Source organism: Syngnathus scovelli, chromosome 5 (assembly GCF_024217435.2).
Source record: "Syngnathus scovelli strain Florida chromosome 5, RoL_Ssco_1.2, whole genome shotgun sequence".
Taxonomy (NCBI): domain Eukaryota; kingdom Metazoa; phylum Chordata; class Actinopteri; order Syngnathiformes; family Syngnathidae; genus Syngnathus; species Syngnathus scovelli.
Window position 1 is genome coordinate 7,216,999 of NC_090851.1, and position 14,769 is coordinate 7,231,767.

General features: G+C 39.1%; 2 protein-coding genes across 2 annotated transcripts; both read right to left on the minus strand.

Moving 5' to 3' along the window:
- Window positions 1–3,243: 3,243 nt before the first annotated feature.
- cnga1a (cyclic nucleotide gated channel subunit alpha 1a) lies at window positions 3,244–8,410 on the minus strand. The gene is made up of 8 exons (XM_049721215.2): window positions 8,078–8,410; window positions 7,949–7,993; window positions 7,777–7,839; window positions 7,543–7,602; window positions 7,334–7,438; window positions 6,564–6,670; window positions 5,372–5,982; window positions 3,244–5,282 (listed from the first exon to the last, which is right to left on the minus strand). Coding segments are annotated over exons 2-8 (1,851 nt in total). The 5' UTR covers window positions 7,951–7,993; window positions 8,078–8,410; the 3' UTR covers window positions 3,244–4,379.
- Window positions 8,411–9,241: 831 nt separating this feature from the next.
- Window positions 9,242–12,348, minus strand: enam (enamelin). Its single transcript, XM_049721272.1, has 7 exons — window positions 12,253–12,348; window positions 12,118–12,176; window positions 11,478–11,501; window positions 11,252–11,314; window positions 11,114–11,176; window positions 10,009–10,107; window positions 9,242–9,724 (listed from the first exon to the last, which is right to left on the minus strand). Exons 2-7 carry the CDS (start codon window positions 12,169–12,171, stop codon window positions 9,443–9,445), a joined length of 585 nt encoding a protein of 194 aa, XP_049577229.1. The 5' UTR covers window positions 12,172–12,176; window positions 12,253–12,348; the 3' UTR covers window positions 9,242–9,442.
- Window positions 12,349–14,769: the final 2,421 nt, after the last annotated feature.

The following is a 14,769-nucleotide window of genomic DNA, read 5'->3' on the forward strand; positions in this document are numbered from 1 at the left end:
TTAAATTTCACATTCAATTATAGCAGCTGGAGTTTGCCGCACGCTCCAGCAATTTGTCTTCAAGCCCCGCCATTAACAGTGACTTGTGAATCTTGCAAGCCATCATGGATGTGCTTTTTCAAACCATTAACAGAGAAAAGAGGACTTTTGAGCGTGCCAATCCAGAAAATTTGTGATTCGGGTTGAAGTGCTGCCGCTGATTCGTATGACATTGATTGCTTACGGTCGATGAGCTTGTTTTAGTTTTGTATTTATATAATTTCCTTGCAGCACATTCTTTGCTTTAATAATAATACTTGCCATGTGTGAAATTGCTTATCTGTTATTGTTGTTCAGTTGAAAACAGAGAAATAAATGTGATTACCAATACGTAAAATTCAATGATATTTGGACTGCAGTTAATTTGTAATATGGATGTAGTGATATTAATATTGTGGTATCTTGGTTTCAAAATTTCATGCAACAATACTGTGGGAAGCCACGATATCAGTCACTTTTTAAACATTCTTATTTGTCATGCATGTTTAAGAAGAGGCCAACTACTGTAAAAAAAAAAAAAAAAAAAACATCCAAAACACTTTGAATGTTTTATCTTATTTACATTTTGATCTTCTTGTTTCTTTAACACCACTGTTGAGGCTGCTTCTTCTTTTACAATAAGTGTCACGACATAGTCACAAAAAAAGCTAAACAAATGAACAGAATGAATCTTTGCTGGAATAGTTTTCCTTCAAAACTTTTGGTTACATTCCCAATGCACCCATTTTGTGCTCTCAGAATTATTTTTGTTGTTATTTGGATGTAGCCTAGCAGGATTTGGTTGCTGGACTTGAACTAGATTGATCCTGTTTCTCTTCAACAAAGTAGACGTCCTGCACAGTAAAAACTCACGGTCACAAACACACACGCACACACGCACTCACATAACAAAGTGTATCCTTCCCTAACAAGGAGAGGATGGTGCAGCTTTAATTTTCTTTTCGGAACAAAATAGCATTTGCTTACAGGTATGAATGCTGTGCCATTCTAATGGAATGTCACCAAAACGTATACTTAAATATGTCAGCCTGCTTTGATTTGCTCTTATTTCCTGATTATGTAATAATAGAGCCAGCATTCCTATATTGGCACTCTACATAATATTAGTGAGCAGGCTATTCAATATGTTTTTTATGTTTTTTAAATATACAGTATTTACCTGTGAGGTTGTTATTATTATTTCTTTATTTTTATATCCAAAACGAATACAATTTTGAAAATGAATACAATTTTGGCCTGGTGAAAAATCTGATATTTGAACGTAAACATATAAACACAACATACATAAACTACGATCAAAATATGGCTCTCTCTTGGTTTGTTAGAGCCCTTTAAAGCTAGAAAGAGCAAATGCAATATAAACAATTATAAGAAGCTGCAATACGTCCTTTGTTGTTCTTGTAAACAATCTTTTATGCCACTTTTGATGATTGTTGTTTTGTTAATAGTGCAACAGAGGCAAATCCCCTCGGGCAATGAATTCCCAAGCGATACCTCTTCTGGGAAATCAGCAGCTAATGTCCCAGGATAAATGGCATGCACTCCATCAAGCCACGTTTCCTGCTCTGCCAGGATATTCTCATAGGCTTCTTACAATTTAGTTCATGACAACATGGAGTACGTGACGTGAATGTTACCACGAAGCAGGGCATGTTGAACATTCATGGAATGTATGGACGTTTAGTCAAAGGATGGCAGCTGTTAATGGGAAAGGGCAGGAGACTTGTTCTCCGTACTCTTTCTGATAATAAGTTCATACAGAGCAGCAATTTCTATACGGTACTGTATTTCCTCAAGTCGCGACTGGGAGCAATTATTTACATAACTCCAGAAAGTAGCTAGTAGGGGTAAGGCGCTAGAACGGAGGCCACGAGCAGGGAGGTATCGGTTATGCCTTCTTAACGAGACAATGAAAACACACAAGAGAGCTTGTTTATTCGTTAAAAGAGAATGTGATGAAGTAATGTGGCCTTACACATCTGCAGGGGTTGTTACAGTACAAATCATAACCATCGTAGTAACTGTCTTTTGGAGTATGTTTGCGCCGTTGTGGGAGCGAACACAATGGCTGTTTGCTTCCCGACTGATCAAATCCCCTGCAAATTTAGCACAGGTGAGATGTGTGATCTGTATGGCGTACAGTGCATGCAAAGTACCTTCTTAAGGAACTATAAGAGCTCCACTTGAGGATGATGTAAAGTTGGCCTCTGCTGCAAAGCCCTCTGGCAGCCCCCCCCATTATATCATGTATCTACAGTATGAACTGACATACTCATTACTAGTAAGTATAATTGTATGGTGGCATCAGTTTTAGTATATAATTATATTAAAGTTATTACAGTTTTTTTCTCTGAGGGCAATCTATTTTCAGGATTTCAAATGGGCGACAAGACCCGTTAATTAAGTCCCATCATTTATTGTCATACGTTTATTATTTTTGCGTTTGATTTCATTTTATAATACATCAGAATTGATCCATTATATGTGGTATTGCAAGAAGAAATTGCAATTTCAAGATTACATCAGAAAAAGTGCATTTGTCATATATAAATTTACCAAAGTAAACAAACAAGAAGTCTTCTTTTGGTGTATGACTAAATCAAACTTTATGTCTTATTGTGCTAAGGATTTCTTTTAGTTTTTGGTTCAAGTTTCCAAACATAACACAGCTATAAACAAAACAATAATATCATATTCTATATATTTTTGTGTTGTATGCGAGTTGAAACTGAAACATGAGGGACACCATTTTATACCTTACAGCACATGAAGACCCGCTATGAGGACCTGTGGTATAAATGATGACAATAATTTTAAAAAGCCATCCAGGAAAGAGTAGCTCTTATTTAAGATAATCACCAAGGCTACTATATTTACTGGTGTGCTTGATAATGTCATTAATAACGATTCCTGCTGCTAACTTGTTTCCCTGCAGATCTATACAGCTCCTTTATCCTTCAACCCAACGTTTGAGGTTTCCCATTAAAGTATGATTCTCTTTTGTCTAGCTCAGCAACATTGATTTTTTTTTCCTTTTCTTCATTAACTCAGTGGTGTGTTTAGTATGCACATTTATTAATGGTCAGTGAATAAAAATGCATTATACAGAAACACTCCAACCAACACAATTTATTTGGTTTAACAACATGTGACACGAGTAATGGTGCAAAACAATAGTGCTATATTGTTTTAATATAAGTGCTCCACTGTAGAGTTAAAACAACATGTTGTTTATCTTCAAATAGCATCTTCTAAATGAGAGTGATAGCACACTGTCATGTAAAAAACAGAATAGTGTTGTTGTTGTCTTGTTTTGTACCTGCAAAACCTAATTTAGCGGGTTAGAATAAAAAAATACATTTGAGAATAAAATTATCTTCACTATGATTAATACCACCGTGTGCTGCAACTAAGAGGAATACAAATTTGTCTGGTATTCCTTTTTTAATTTAAGTGCTCGTCTTTGACAGTGGCTAAAATATGACTTTGCATTTGAAGGGGAAGCCTAGAAACAAGCACAACCCCAAAAGCCTAAACTATCTCATTTACATACTCCCTTAAATGCTCCATTGTTTTAATTCAACATCTTAATTGAACACCTGCCCGCCACTATCTTTTGATGAATGGACATAGCCTGTTACAAAGTAGGACAAATGACTAGAATTAAAAAGATGGCACAAAGTTGCTCTCCATGAAGCCACCAGATTAAAAGTTGTACGCATTCAGTTCTTGCCAGCTCTAAATTGCTTCAAATTTATTTCATCTTGACTTTGTCCATCATTTGATTAGAGTTTGTAAAGAAAAGTGTTGATGGCATTTATAGTCATTAAAGCCCAGGAACAAACACAAAAGATGGTTGATAATCACACAAGGTTGTTTCGCTATCTTTCTCGACTTGTTGGCATCCTTCAGGTTTCTCCTCAGAGAGTATGATTGGTATGATTGTTTTTTGCTGTGTAACTCATTGATTTAATGCCTTTATTTATAAGCAGTGAAGAAGTTAGTTTAGTTCTAGGTTGTCCAGTCATCCGCAGCAAACTCTTCCCACTCATAGGTTATTAAATTCTTCAGTCAGTAGCACATTTGTTGTTTTCGCAGTACTATAATGACCATTTAAAAAAACATTGTAAATCAATGAGGAATTTTCTCTGTTTTATTGAATTAAATTGTGTACACTCGTAGGCATTACATCCAATGGTTACATCAGCATGTTCAGTTATTCTTTGTTGTTAGATTTGAATACACATAATATGCTTGTGTTCAAGGCTCTATTCACACAGAAAATTGTTTTGTGTTTATTATTTTTTTCTTCTTAGTGCTCTCTTCACGTCTTTGCCTTTTTATTCCTCATCCTTTGCTTCGGCCTTCTCTTCCTCTTCTTTCTCATCTTCCCTTTTCTCTTTGTCTACTTCATCCACTCCACCTTTATCTTCAGTTTTCTCCTCGTCCACTTGAACTTCCTCTTTTTTCACATCCTCCTCTACCTCATCATCATCTTCTATCTCTTCTCCTGTCAGAAGCTCCAGGTCTTTGATGCGATGCCACAGAGTCTTATCAGTTTCCTTGTATTTCTCCAGAATCTTCTTCAGTCTCATCTGCATCACATCCATGGTACCGTATAACCTGTTGACTTTCTCTTCCAGCTCCTTGGCCTCTGGCTTGATGTTAGCGGGATCTAAGTCAATCAGGCCATCTTTCATTAGGATCTGTCGGCCCTTCTCCTCCAGCATGCCTTTAGCATCTGGGTACTCCACCAGCGACTCCATGAGGTCATCCTTGGACAGACAGAAGAGGTCTGAGTAGCCGATGCTGCGAATGTTGGCTGTCCGCCTGTTGCCTGCTTTGCTGCCTTTGATATTAAGGATACTGATCTCACCAAAATAGCTACCGCTTCCCAGCACCACAAACTGAGTAACGCCATCATCGGCAACCACTGCGAGCTTTCCGTCTTTGATAATATACATCTCACGACCAATATCGCCCTTCTTGCAGATGTAGTCGCCAGGGCTGAACACCTGAGGCCGGAGCTTGAGCACCAGCTCGATCAGCAGGCCAGCCTCACAGTCTGCAAATATGCGAACTTTCTTGAGTGTGTCCATGTGAACTTGGATGGCGATTTCAGCTTTCAGCTTATCTGGAAGATACCGCAGTACCTCGCGTTCATCCTGTGCCTTGCCATTGTTCCACAGGTAGTCGAACCATTTAATGACACGCAATTCCAGCTCCTTGCTGACCTTTCGAACCTGTAATTGACAGAATTACAGTTATAATCTAATGGCGGTACATTATAATCAATCTTACAGGGAAAAAAAAACAACAGTAGATTTTCTACCTGCATGTATTGTTTAATGTTGTCAATTCGAGCTTGAAACTGGGCTTGGGCGGCATTCATGTTAGAGATCATGGTTGCAATATTTCCCACAATTGTGGCAAAGATTAGAACCCCAACTAAAAAGTCCACTACATGGAAGATAAATTCCGAATCGAGGGCTGGTGGTGGCGTTTCTCCGATTGTGGTTAGGGTTAATGTGGACCAGTAGAGGCTGAAGGCATACTTCCTCATGGGCTGGCCAAACGCAGGCTCATCCGGATCATCAAGAGCTGGGTAAACCCATTCATCTGACCCAAAACCAATCGACTTGGAGAATGAGAAGTAGAAGCAGGCGTTCCAGTGGATGATGATGAGGATGTACATGATCAAGTTTGAAATGCGGAAGATGTTGGGGTAGTTGGTTTTGGTCTCCGTCTTTGTGAAGAATTCCATCATGCGACCAATCCTTAGAAGCTTATTAACGCGAATCTCGGGGTAGTCCAGACCCAGATAGAAATACAGAACATCAGTGGGCAACATGGAGATGACATCCAGCCGAAACTGGAAGCTGTCGACGTAGCGATCGCGGAGCAGCTTCTCATCTTTGATCATCAAGCCTTGCTCAAGGTAACCTGCAAAGGTACAAAGTCAATCAATGAAGGATATTTGGATTATTCACCAGTAAACATGAACATGCACCACTCATGCGCCTACATTATCGCTATTCAAATTTAAAAACATAAAAACCTCGAGATGGAAAAATGTGACTGCTTAGTGCAGATATGCCACACAGCTATAACTTTCTTTGCAGGGGAAATATACATATACTTTATCAATATGTTTTCACTCATGTTTCCATCAACTCTTATGACTCTTTTGTTTCTTGAGTTTGTGCGCTTGAAAAAAAATTGCTTTGTTTGACTCCGTGGCCAGATTGATGTTGTGTGTGGTTATTGTTTTATTGACATAACTAAACCCTCTCATTGCAAGCCTAAATCGACACGTCAAATTCCCTCAATGCTGCGTGGGAAAAGAAGGAAACACAGCGACTTTTGCAAGCGAGTCGCCGTGATCCATCAAATGTACTTTTGAGAACAAATATGTTGTAGAATTAAGTAAACAGCAGCAGATAAAAAATACACAATTAAATATAAGAACGTTTTGACATCGTGGGTTTAGTTCCCTTTTAAAAACATCATCCATCTTAGATCACCTGTTCGCGTCCTGACAAGCATATCAGCCAGATAGATGAGGTCTGAGGTGTAGTCCAATAAAACCCAATAAAGGATGTAGTTGTGCTGCAGCTCCTCGAAGCACGCCCTGTTTACAGGTCAACACCACCAGAAACACAGCTGACAGATAGTTGTACACATTCTTTCAATTAATATCCCATTACCAGCTCTTAATTACTGTATACAGTGGAACCTTTGAGATAAAACACAGTTTTGGAGGAATGGCTCCTATTGTAAAAAAGAAAAGGTTCCCCATAGGAATAAAACAGCTCCCAGGTATAATAAATTACAACACAATCAGTGACCCAACTGACTGTTACCTTTTTTTAAACTCTAATGACTGAGAGTAAAGCTGTGACGTTGTGACAAGGAGCTACTTCTAGCTTAGGCGTTTTCAGAAATAGACATTTAATCAATCGGTTACTAGGTTGTACTGTTTCATACTTGATGGCTGGGCGGGCTTTCCAGAGACCCAACTATTTGAAAACCAAAAATATTTTCCCCCTAAAAATTCTACGTCCCCTTTATTTACACTGGCAAAAATAAAATCCGTCTGTGTAATTAAAAAGATTCACAAAAACTTTCAAATGATGACATTTTGTGATTCATTAGATTTGATGAAATGATACAGTGCCATTGTGCCATAGTAATGTTTGGTGATAAATTTATGACACCCAGTTTACATTTATTAAATGTGTTTAATAAAAGCTCTGAGCCAGCATGCGATTAAAAATGTTGGGAAAGTAGTCACCTAGCGATAATCATGGTCCAGTTGTACATGACTGGCAATGTTACGATGAAAAGCCAGTTGTAATAAATATTTCCAGCAGGGTTAATGACAAATATTTCTTTGGGCCTGTTAGAGAAGAACAAAAAGAAAAAGTAGAAGACAGGACAGAATGACTGAATAATTAATTGTCCATTTTGTCACTTCTGATGGAATCATCAAATTTTACTTACTTGTCTACATCCTTTTCTTTTTCCTTTTCATTTGGTCCTTGTTCTTGTTTTTCCTTCTTTCTGTGTAGTAGAATAAAAATTAACATGGTCAGCAGTTTACATGAAATGTAATCACTTTTTTCCAACTTGTCTCAAGACTGCATGGATTATGTAAAGTATTATTTAGTCTTTAGAGGAATTTAAAAGTGAACAAGATTTGAACTAATATCTTCCTGACTCCAGAACCGTACTTACTCAGCATTATTATTACTGTTGTTCATGTTGAGCAGGCAATTAGGCAATGACTGTGGTACAATCCTGCAGAAAATATAGTTTGCAAAAGGTCAATAAGTAAACTCAAATAAAAAAAAGACAATTTTCTTTACTTTTTATTATCCAACAAAGTTATACTTAAAGGTCTGCTCACATTTTGACCCCCGCTGTTCAACTGAGCGCATCATGAGAGCCTTGTCTTTTCCATCAATCCGCAATATGAAAACAAATAGAAGAAAATCCTTTTTTTGACAGATCTTGAGAAAAATAAAGTTTGACCTACCTTGGCCTCCATTTTGTTGTCTGCGAGAACCACTGATGTGCATCAGACTGCGCAAGCAGGTTTTCTGAAGCTAAATGGACAAAATATCAAAATGTAGTTACACGCAACATTGACACATAACAAGCATTGGGACCAAATTAAGAGTGTCACACAGACTTAGTGACCCTGATAAGGATTAGAAGGATTAAAGCTGCCTGAGAGGAGGGTAACCAAAGTCCACCTCGTAGCCCCCATGCAATGATAGATACCTTCATAAAGTGGAAACCCAAAGTACTAAAACCCATTTAGTGATAAAGCTTCTATTTTTCTCCTACTATTTTTTCTGTTCCGATGTTCCAAACATTTTGTGGCAAACACTCCCCCCACACACACATACTTCTGCTCTGTCAGCACTCTCAGCCCTATCAACTCTGATCCGATTAGATGTTGCCGGCTAGAGGAGGTTTTGATTCAGGTAGACCTTCATCCCCCGGTAAATAAAGCGTGGTGATGGAAATCCGAACCTCTGGCAGAGCAGAGCTCTTTCCACTTTTCTATCCTCTCAGGGCAACGACGTTCTCTTGGCTGAGTCGTTCTCCCTATTGGCTCCGATAGAACACCTTTTCCCTTCATGTTCTCAGCATCTATAATTAAATAAGGCGTGATGCTGTGACTACTGCTTTTCAATCCCACATTTTCACAAACTATTGCTATATTCTTTGACTTTATAACTTTATAAAAATTCATGGGTAAACTTAATGGTCATGCAGGAAGTTAATACTTGCTCAGCTCTTGGGTCTTTGGTAGCTAATGTAACTCATGATAGTCAGTCATTGTGGGCAACAACTAAAATTATGTGGTGGGCCTTATCTATATGTTTACTTCTGGAAGGAAGATGGAGTTTCTACAGAGAAGCCACACAAGCGCAGGGGAATATGTAAACTTCACACTTAGATAAGATTCAAAGGGTTAAGGCATCTTGTAACTGCTCGGCATGTGCTGCCATTACAATAGGCCATTTTTCTAATTTCTCAATACATAATGCATGAAGCTTAATGATTAAAAGGAGCTTGTTATCTATAATCAGGTCTAATTATGTATGTACTGATATGAATTGGCATTAACCTTGTCACATGCTTTTCTCCTTTGTCTTCTCTTTGTGTTCTGAGTAAAATCTATAGAAACTTTAGTTTATGGTATTTGACTTTTATTTAATACGTACGTATGTGGTAAAACTGATGAGTTGCACTCAGTATAGTAACTTCTCCACAATGTCAACATTGACCCACAAACGCATTTTCTTCCCTCTATATTCATGCCATTCCACCTTTCTGAACTGAAACTATACAGTGACATTATTAGCTGCTGGAAATATCCAGGGCAGAATTACACTACAGCACTGTCGGGCTCCGCTGCTGGTGGAGCTGCAGCTTCTGCTGCGACTTCTGCAACTGTCGCTTCGGAGGGGGCATCCACAGCTGCCTGTACATCAACTGCTGCAATTTCTGCAGCAGGATCAACCACTGCTGGAACATCAGTAGGAGCTGCGGGGTTTGCTGCGGGCGCTTCTGCTGCCTCCTCGGCCTCTTCGGTGTCCTCGGCCTCTTCTGCCTCCTCAGAGTTCAAAGGGGCAACAGGGGCAGCAGCTTTTGAGGCAGGGCTGGCATCCTATAATCCAGATAATTGAGAATATCTTAACATCTTTGGACAATTTAGAGTTTTCGACATTCATGTTTTTGGAATGTAGAAGGAACGTGGTTGAGCCCACACAAGCTTTTAGAGAACATACAAATGCCACACAGGAAGGCCAGAGCTTAGATTTGAACATCCAACTTCAGAACTGTGACACTGAATGTGAAGCATTGTCTTTAGTGTTTCTCTTTTGCACCAAGAAGAGGAAGTGCACACAGTGGTGATAATTTAATATTCTAAATGTCAAGCTTGCATGTCACCTCCTCTTCCTCTGATACGTCGCCAACCGGCTGAGCCGCTGCAACAGCAGGCGGAGGAGGAGTGGCAGTGGCCGTATGAACTGGTGCACTATCCACCTGCTGAAGAACCCTCAGTCAATGAGTTTTTGCATTTTCAAAAAAAGAAAAGTTGCATTAATTGCAGTGAGAACATATACCTTCGGTGCTGCCTCAGCTGGCTCAGCCTGGACAAAATTGTATTTGTATTAATGCACACCCAAATAATTATTATTATCCTAGCAGAAGCATTATTGCTCCTAATTTGGATTTTATTTATTCGACTATAGAGGGGAGCAGTTGTCTATTTGGAATGTTGAATAATTTTTTCCACACTTAATGAAGTTGAAGACAGTAAAACTAATTTGGAGGCTCATGGCTCACAAACAAAAACAACAACAACTACATAGTGACCACAGATACAAGTTAAACACTAAACTATCTGAAAAAAAGGAATGCGAATAATAGGTCCACCTGTTTTGGTTAGCATTGACGTTCAAGGTTAAGGAGTTGATTATTTACATTTAAATTAACTAACACTGTACAACAGATGGAAGTCCACTATTTCTTTAAAATATCTGGATCAAGAAGTGTTCAGGGGTTTAACGAGTTCACAGTCCGTTATTTCTGTATTGAATACAGACAATACGTAACATTTGGCAGATTTGCATGATTTGCAGAAATACCGTAGTTTTGGATGTCTTTGTACAAAGTCGTCAAATCATGATAATTCACTTGGGTTAAATTGCAGCAACTGGTTGTTGAAATCGGTTTATCTTTAATCCAAAAATATTTGTATAGTTCAAAAGGAGATTTTAAATGTCATATCATCTGCTTACTGAAAAGAGTGACATCTCTCCCTTAAGAATCTCTTGTTCCATGGGATGTGCCCACTAAGTTTGCCAACGCCCATGCGATGGAACAACAAACCTTACGTAACCATCCCAACGGAAACCCTCGAGAAATAAATGGTGTTGAATTGAATTACCCAAAGAAGCCTTTTGAATTAATGGTGAAGCATAAGCATCAAGCAAGATGAGTTAATTTGCCTCAATCCCGCTTTTACGGATTTGGTAGTTTGGGGTCTTACTGGTGGAGCTTCTACTACTCCAGGAGTCTCAGATGCAGGAAGGAAAGGGTTTGCCACCATCCCCTGAAAAGAAAAACACAAATGGGCGAGTATTTTTTTTATCTTCTTTTGAATCCAAATAAACGGATCCCTTCTAACCTGCTGCTGGTACAGCCTGTACATCTCCATCAGCCTCAGGGCCTCATTGGCATGCGCCGCGATCTGCTGGAGAAATACAAGACATCTCCAGACTCGCTAGTGCAATAGATACAATTACAAGTGCCATTTCCTACATCAATCAGCCCATGAAGTTCAATGGCCTGACCTACAAATATACAACATGATATTTTGTATGACAGAAAGCACAGCGATTAAACCCATTTACCTTGTTGTTTTCACTCTCCTGAACCTACAGGAGGAGAAGATTGGCAAATCTATGTTGTTGTGGGTGTCTCTCTCTTGCTCTCTCGCTCTCACTCTTTCTATGTGTATGTGTGTGTATATATATATATATATATATATATATATATATATATATATATATATATAAGGCGGCTCGGTGGCGCACTGGGTAGCACGTCCGCCTCACAGTTAGGAGGGTGCGGGTTCGATTCCACCTCCGGCCCTCCCTGTGCGGAGTTTGCATGTTCTCCCCGAGCCCGCGTGGGTTTTCTCCGGGCACTCCGGTTTCCTCCCACATCCCAAAAACATGCTTGGTAGGCCGATTGATCACTCCAAATTGTCCCTAGGTGTGAGTGCGAGTGCGAATGGTTGTTTGTCTCTGTGTGCCCTGCGATTGGCTGGCAACCGGTTCAGGGTGTCCCCCGCCTACTGCCCGATGACAGCTGGGATAGGCTCCAGCACGCCCGCGACCCCCGTGGGGACTAAGCGGTTCAGAAAATGGATGGATGGATGGATATATATATATATATATATATATATATATATATATATATATATATATATGTACACACTCACACACACATATATACACACGCACACATAAGCATTGAAGACAGACTTACAGGGGCAGTCGAGCAAGCGACAAACAGGCACATCATGATGACAGCTCGCTCCATTTGGACTGTAGATAAGAAATATAATACTCTTGGTTTTGTTAAAAAAAAAAAAAATCACGTATTTAAAATCTCACCTCCTACCTGGAATGGAGAATGTGAAGATGGTATGTCGATATGTCGCTGGAGGGGTGGAAAGTTTCTGCTTTCTCACATGCAGACCGTTTATATACAGTACCTGTACGTGCTATCATAGCCAATCAAGTCCCACCGTGCGCAAAGAAGAATGTGTTTGAAGACATAGATATGCTTCAAATATCAAAAGAAGAGGTGCATGGGGTCAAGGCTCTTTTTATCTTTAATTACATGCTATGTAAGGAGCACTCACGCACACGTCTTTTTCACTGACATAATAATTACGAATGCACAGTAATTAGATCAACTGTGACGAATGGGTAAGAGAAGATGTTTGGGTTGAGATTGTGCATCTCTAGGTGGGCAAGTGGGACAGAGAGTTTGCAGGATATGACTGCACACACTTCCAAGTTTCATGGGCTGGTGTTAGAAGGCCTGTCATGACTTCAGGGAATGAAGCCCGTTCCCTTAAAAATGTGAGAGCTCCTGTTGTGACAAGCGTTTGTCCCTGGGGGGAGCATCACATTGAAACTATCATTTTGCCTTTCTTGGTATCTGTTTTTAGATTTGCATTCCATAGTGTCAGTGTGTGTCATTATGATGAACCTCTACCTCCCAAAGTGGCTCCACATATAAGTGGTTTTCCAAGTAGGCCTGGGTGGCAACAAGTGTCAAGTGTTTTATATTTTTGCCCAAAATATTTTTGGGTAACTAAATCACGGTCAAGTTTCTTGGTATGTCCATGCAACCAGGTAAATTGCACAGAGTGGATGGCAATCAAAAGTGAGTGATACATTATATTAGCTATACCTCTTAATAGAAAAAAATCTGACCCAGTAGTAAATTGAGTTTCTGAATTAATTTTAGCACATTTTGGACTAAAAAATGGTGTCCAGTGTCCATTTTGGACCAGAAATTTTAGTGTACCAACTTTGGGCAATTAGTTATTTACAGATTGCTCCAAAATAGATTAATACGATTGAAAATGAATGCTAGATTTGTTTTCGTGAGAAAACAACAAACACAAAGTGAGGTTGAAAAATCAAAATTCTCTACGCTATTGGTCCTTCAAGTTTGGACTAGACTAAACACTCTTCAAAGGAAATGACGGCAGTTATCCTGCTAACTGGCCTACTTAGGTGCGTGGTACACCTACGCTTTTTTTCATGTGGAAAGGCCACCAATAAAAGGTCTTGTGTGCCTCAATTTACGCACCAGACCATCTTCAGTAAATGTTAAAGGAAATACTTTTTCCTCTCTCCCGCTCTCTCTCAAATCAGAATTTGGCTGAGATAAAATTGCCACAGTGCGCTTTGTCCTATAGTTATACGGCATTGGAGAGCCGGAACGGAGGTAAGTAGACTTACAATGAGTAAGGATAAGAAAAAAATCAATAAAGCTATAAGAAGCATGAAGGTTTGGAGGGGTCAATGGAAACATGCCAGTTCGCTTTCTACCTCTGCTTTACTGTGTGAATTTGGGTGGAACAGTGAAAAGCTTAGTGACAAAGAATTTGGTTTCCCACATTCTCCACATCATGTATGCATTAACGTACTTCAAGTACTTGAGATAGGTTGTCATGGTTACAATCATAATGGGAAATATAAGTAAAAAAGTGGTCTATAAATGAGTGGTCTCTATTAAAAGTAGCCTATTTGAAATGATAGAGTGCAATGGGTTCGTTTTTTACTTTGACAGTTCTGCCGGCCATCAGCATAGTCCAAAAAAAGTTGATTACACTATATGCCCCAGTGTCCAGCACGGGTTGACCTCTCTCTAATTTGTTTTTCACCTAAATGGGGTGAAAACATATCATTAACGCTGATTCATTTCTGTGACTCTTTCTTTTTGTTGCACTAATTGTGTAGTTGGCATCTGTCGTCTAGCACCTGCAAAATGAGACAAGGATTGGAAGACTAAAGAAACAAACAACAAAACTAATTAATTTACATAATGCAGAAGTGCTGCTTGAACATCAATGAGTAAAGACCACTTCAAAGTGTGTTGTAAAACATACAGATGCAGCTGCGGCAACGGTGGCTAGACAAAGATCCAGTGGCAATGAGTCCCAATGCTACAGATGTCACCTTCACCAAAATACAAGCACTTGAATGCAACAAAATAAAAGAACCTTTTGGGTGACTCAAGAATCAATGAGCATTTGTCACTCGTAAGTAATGACAATGACGCAAAATACCATGTCTTTTGAGGGACACATAAAAAAAAAAAAAGCAATGGGAGGACGTCTGGATCTAGGCTTTACTTAATTTAAAGTTTGTTATTCTTGATTAAACTACCCTAATTATTGCAATTTTTATGGTGCTTGGCAATCGAATTTCCGCTAGGGGTTTTAAATATAACAAAGAAAGGCAAATGGGGAGGGGGAATATTATTATTATTGTTATTATTATTATTATTAAACTGGCTGATCCTAAAATTGGCAGAGGTCAAAAGCAGAATTTCATTATTTTTATCATGTTTAAATGCGGCAGACAGTTTTTGATGAGCCAATCAGGTTGGAGCACA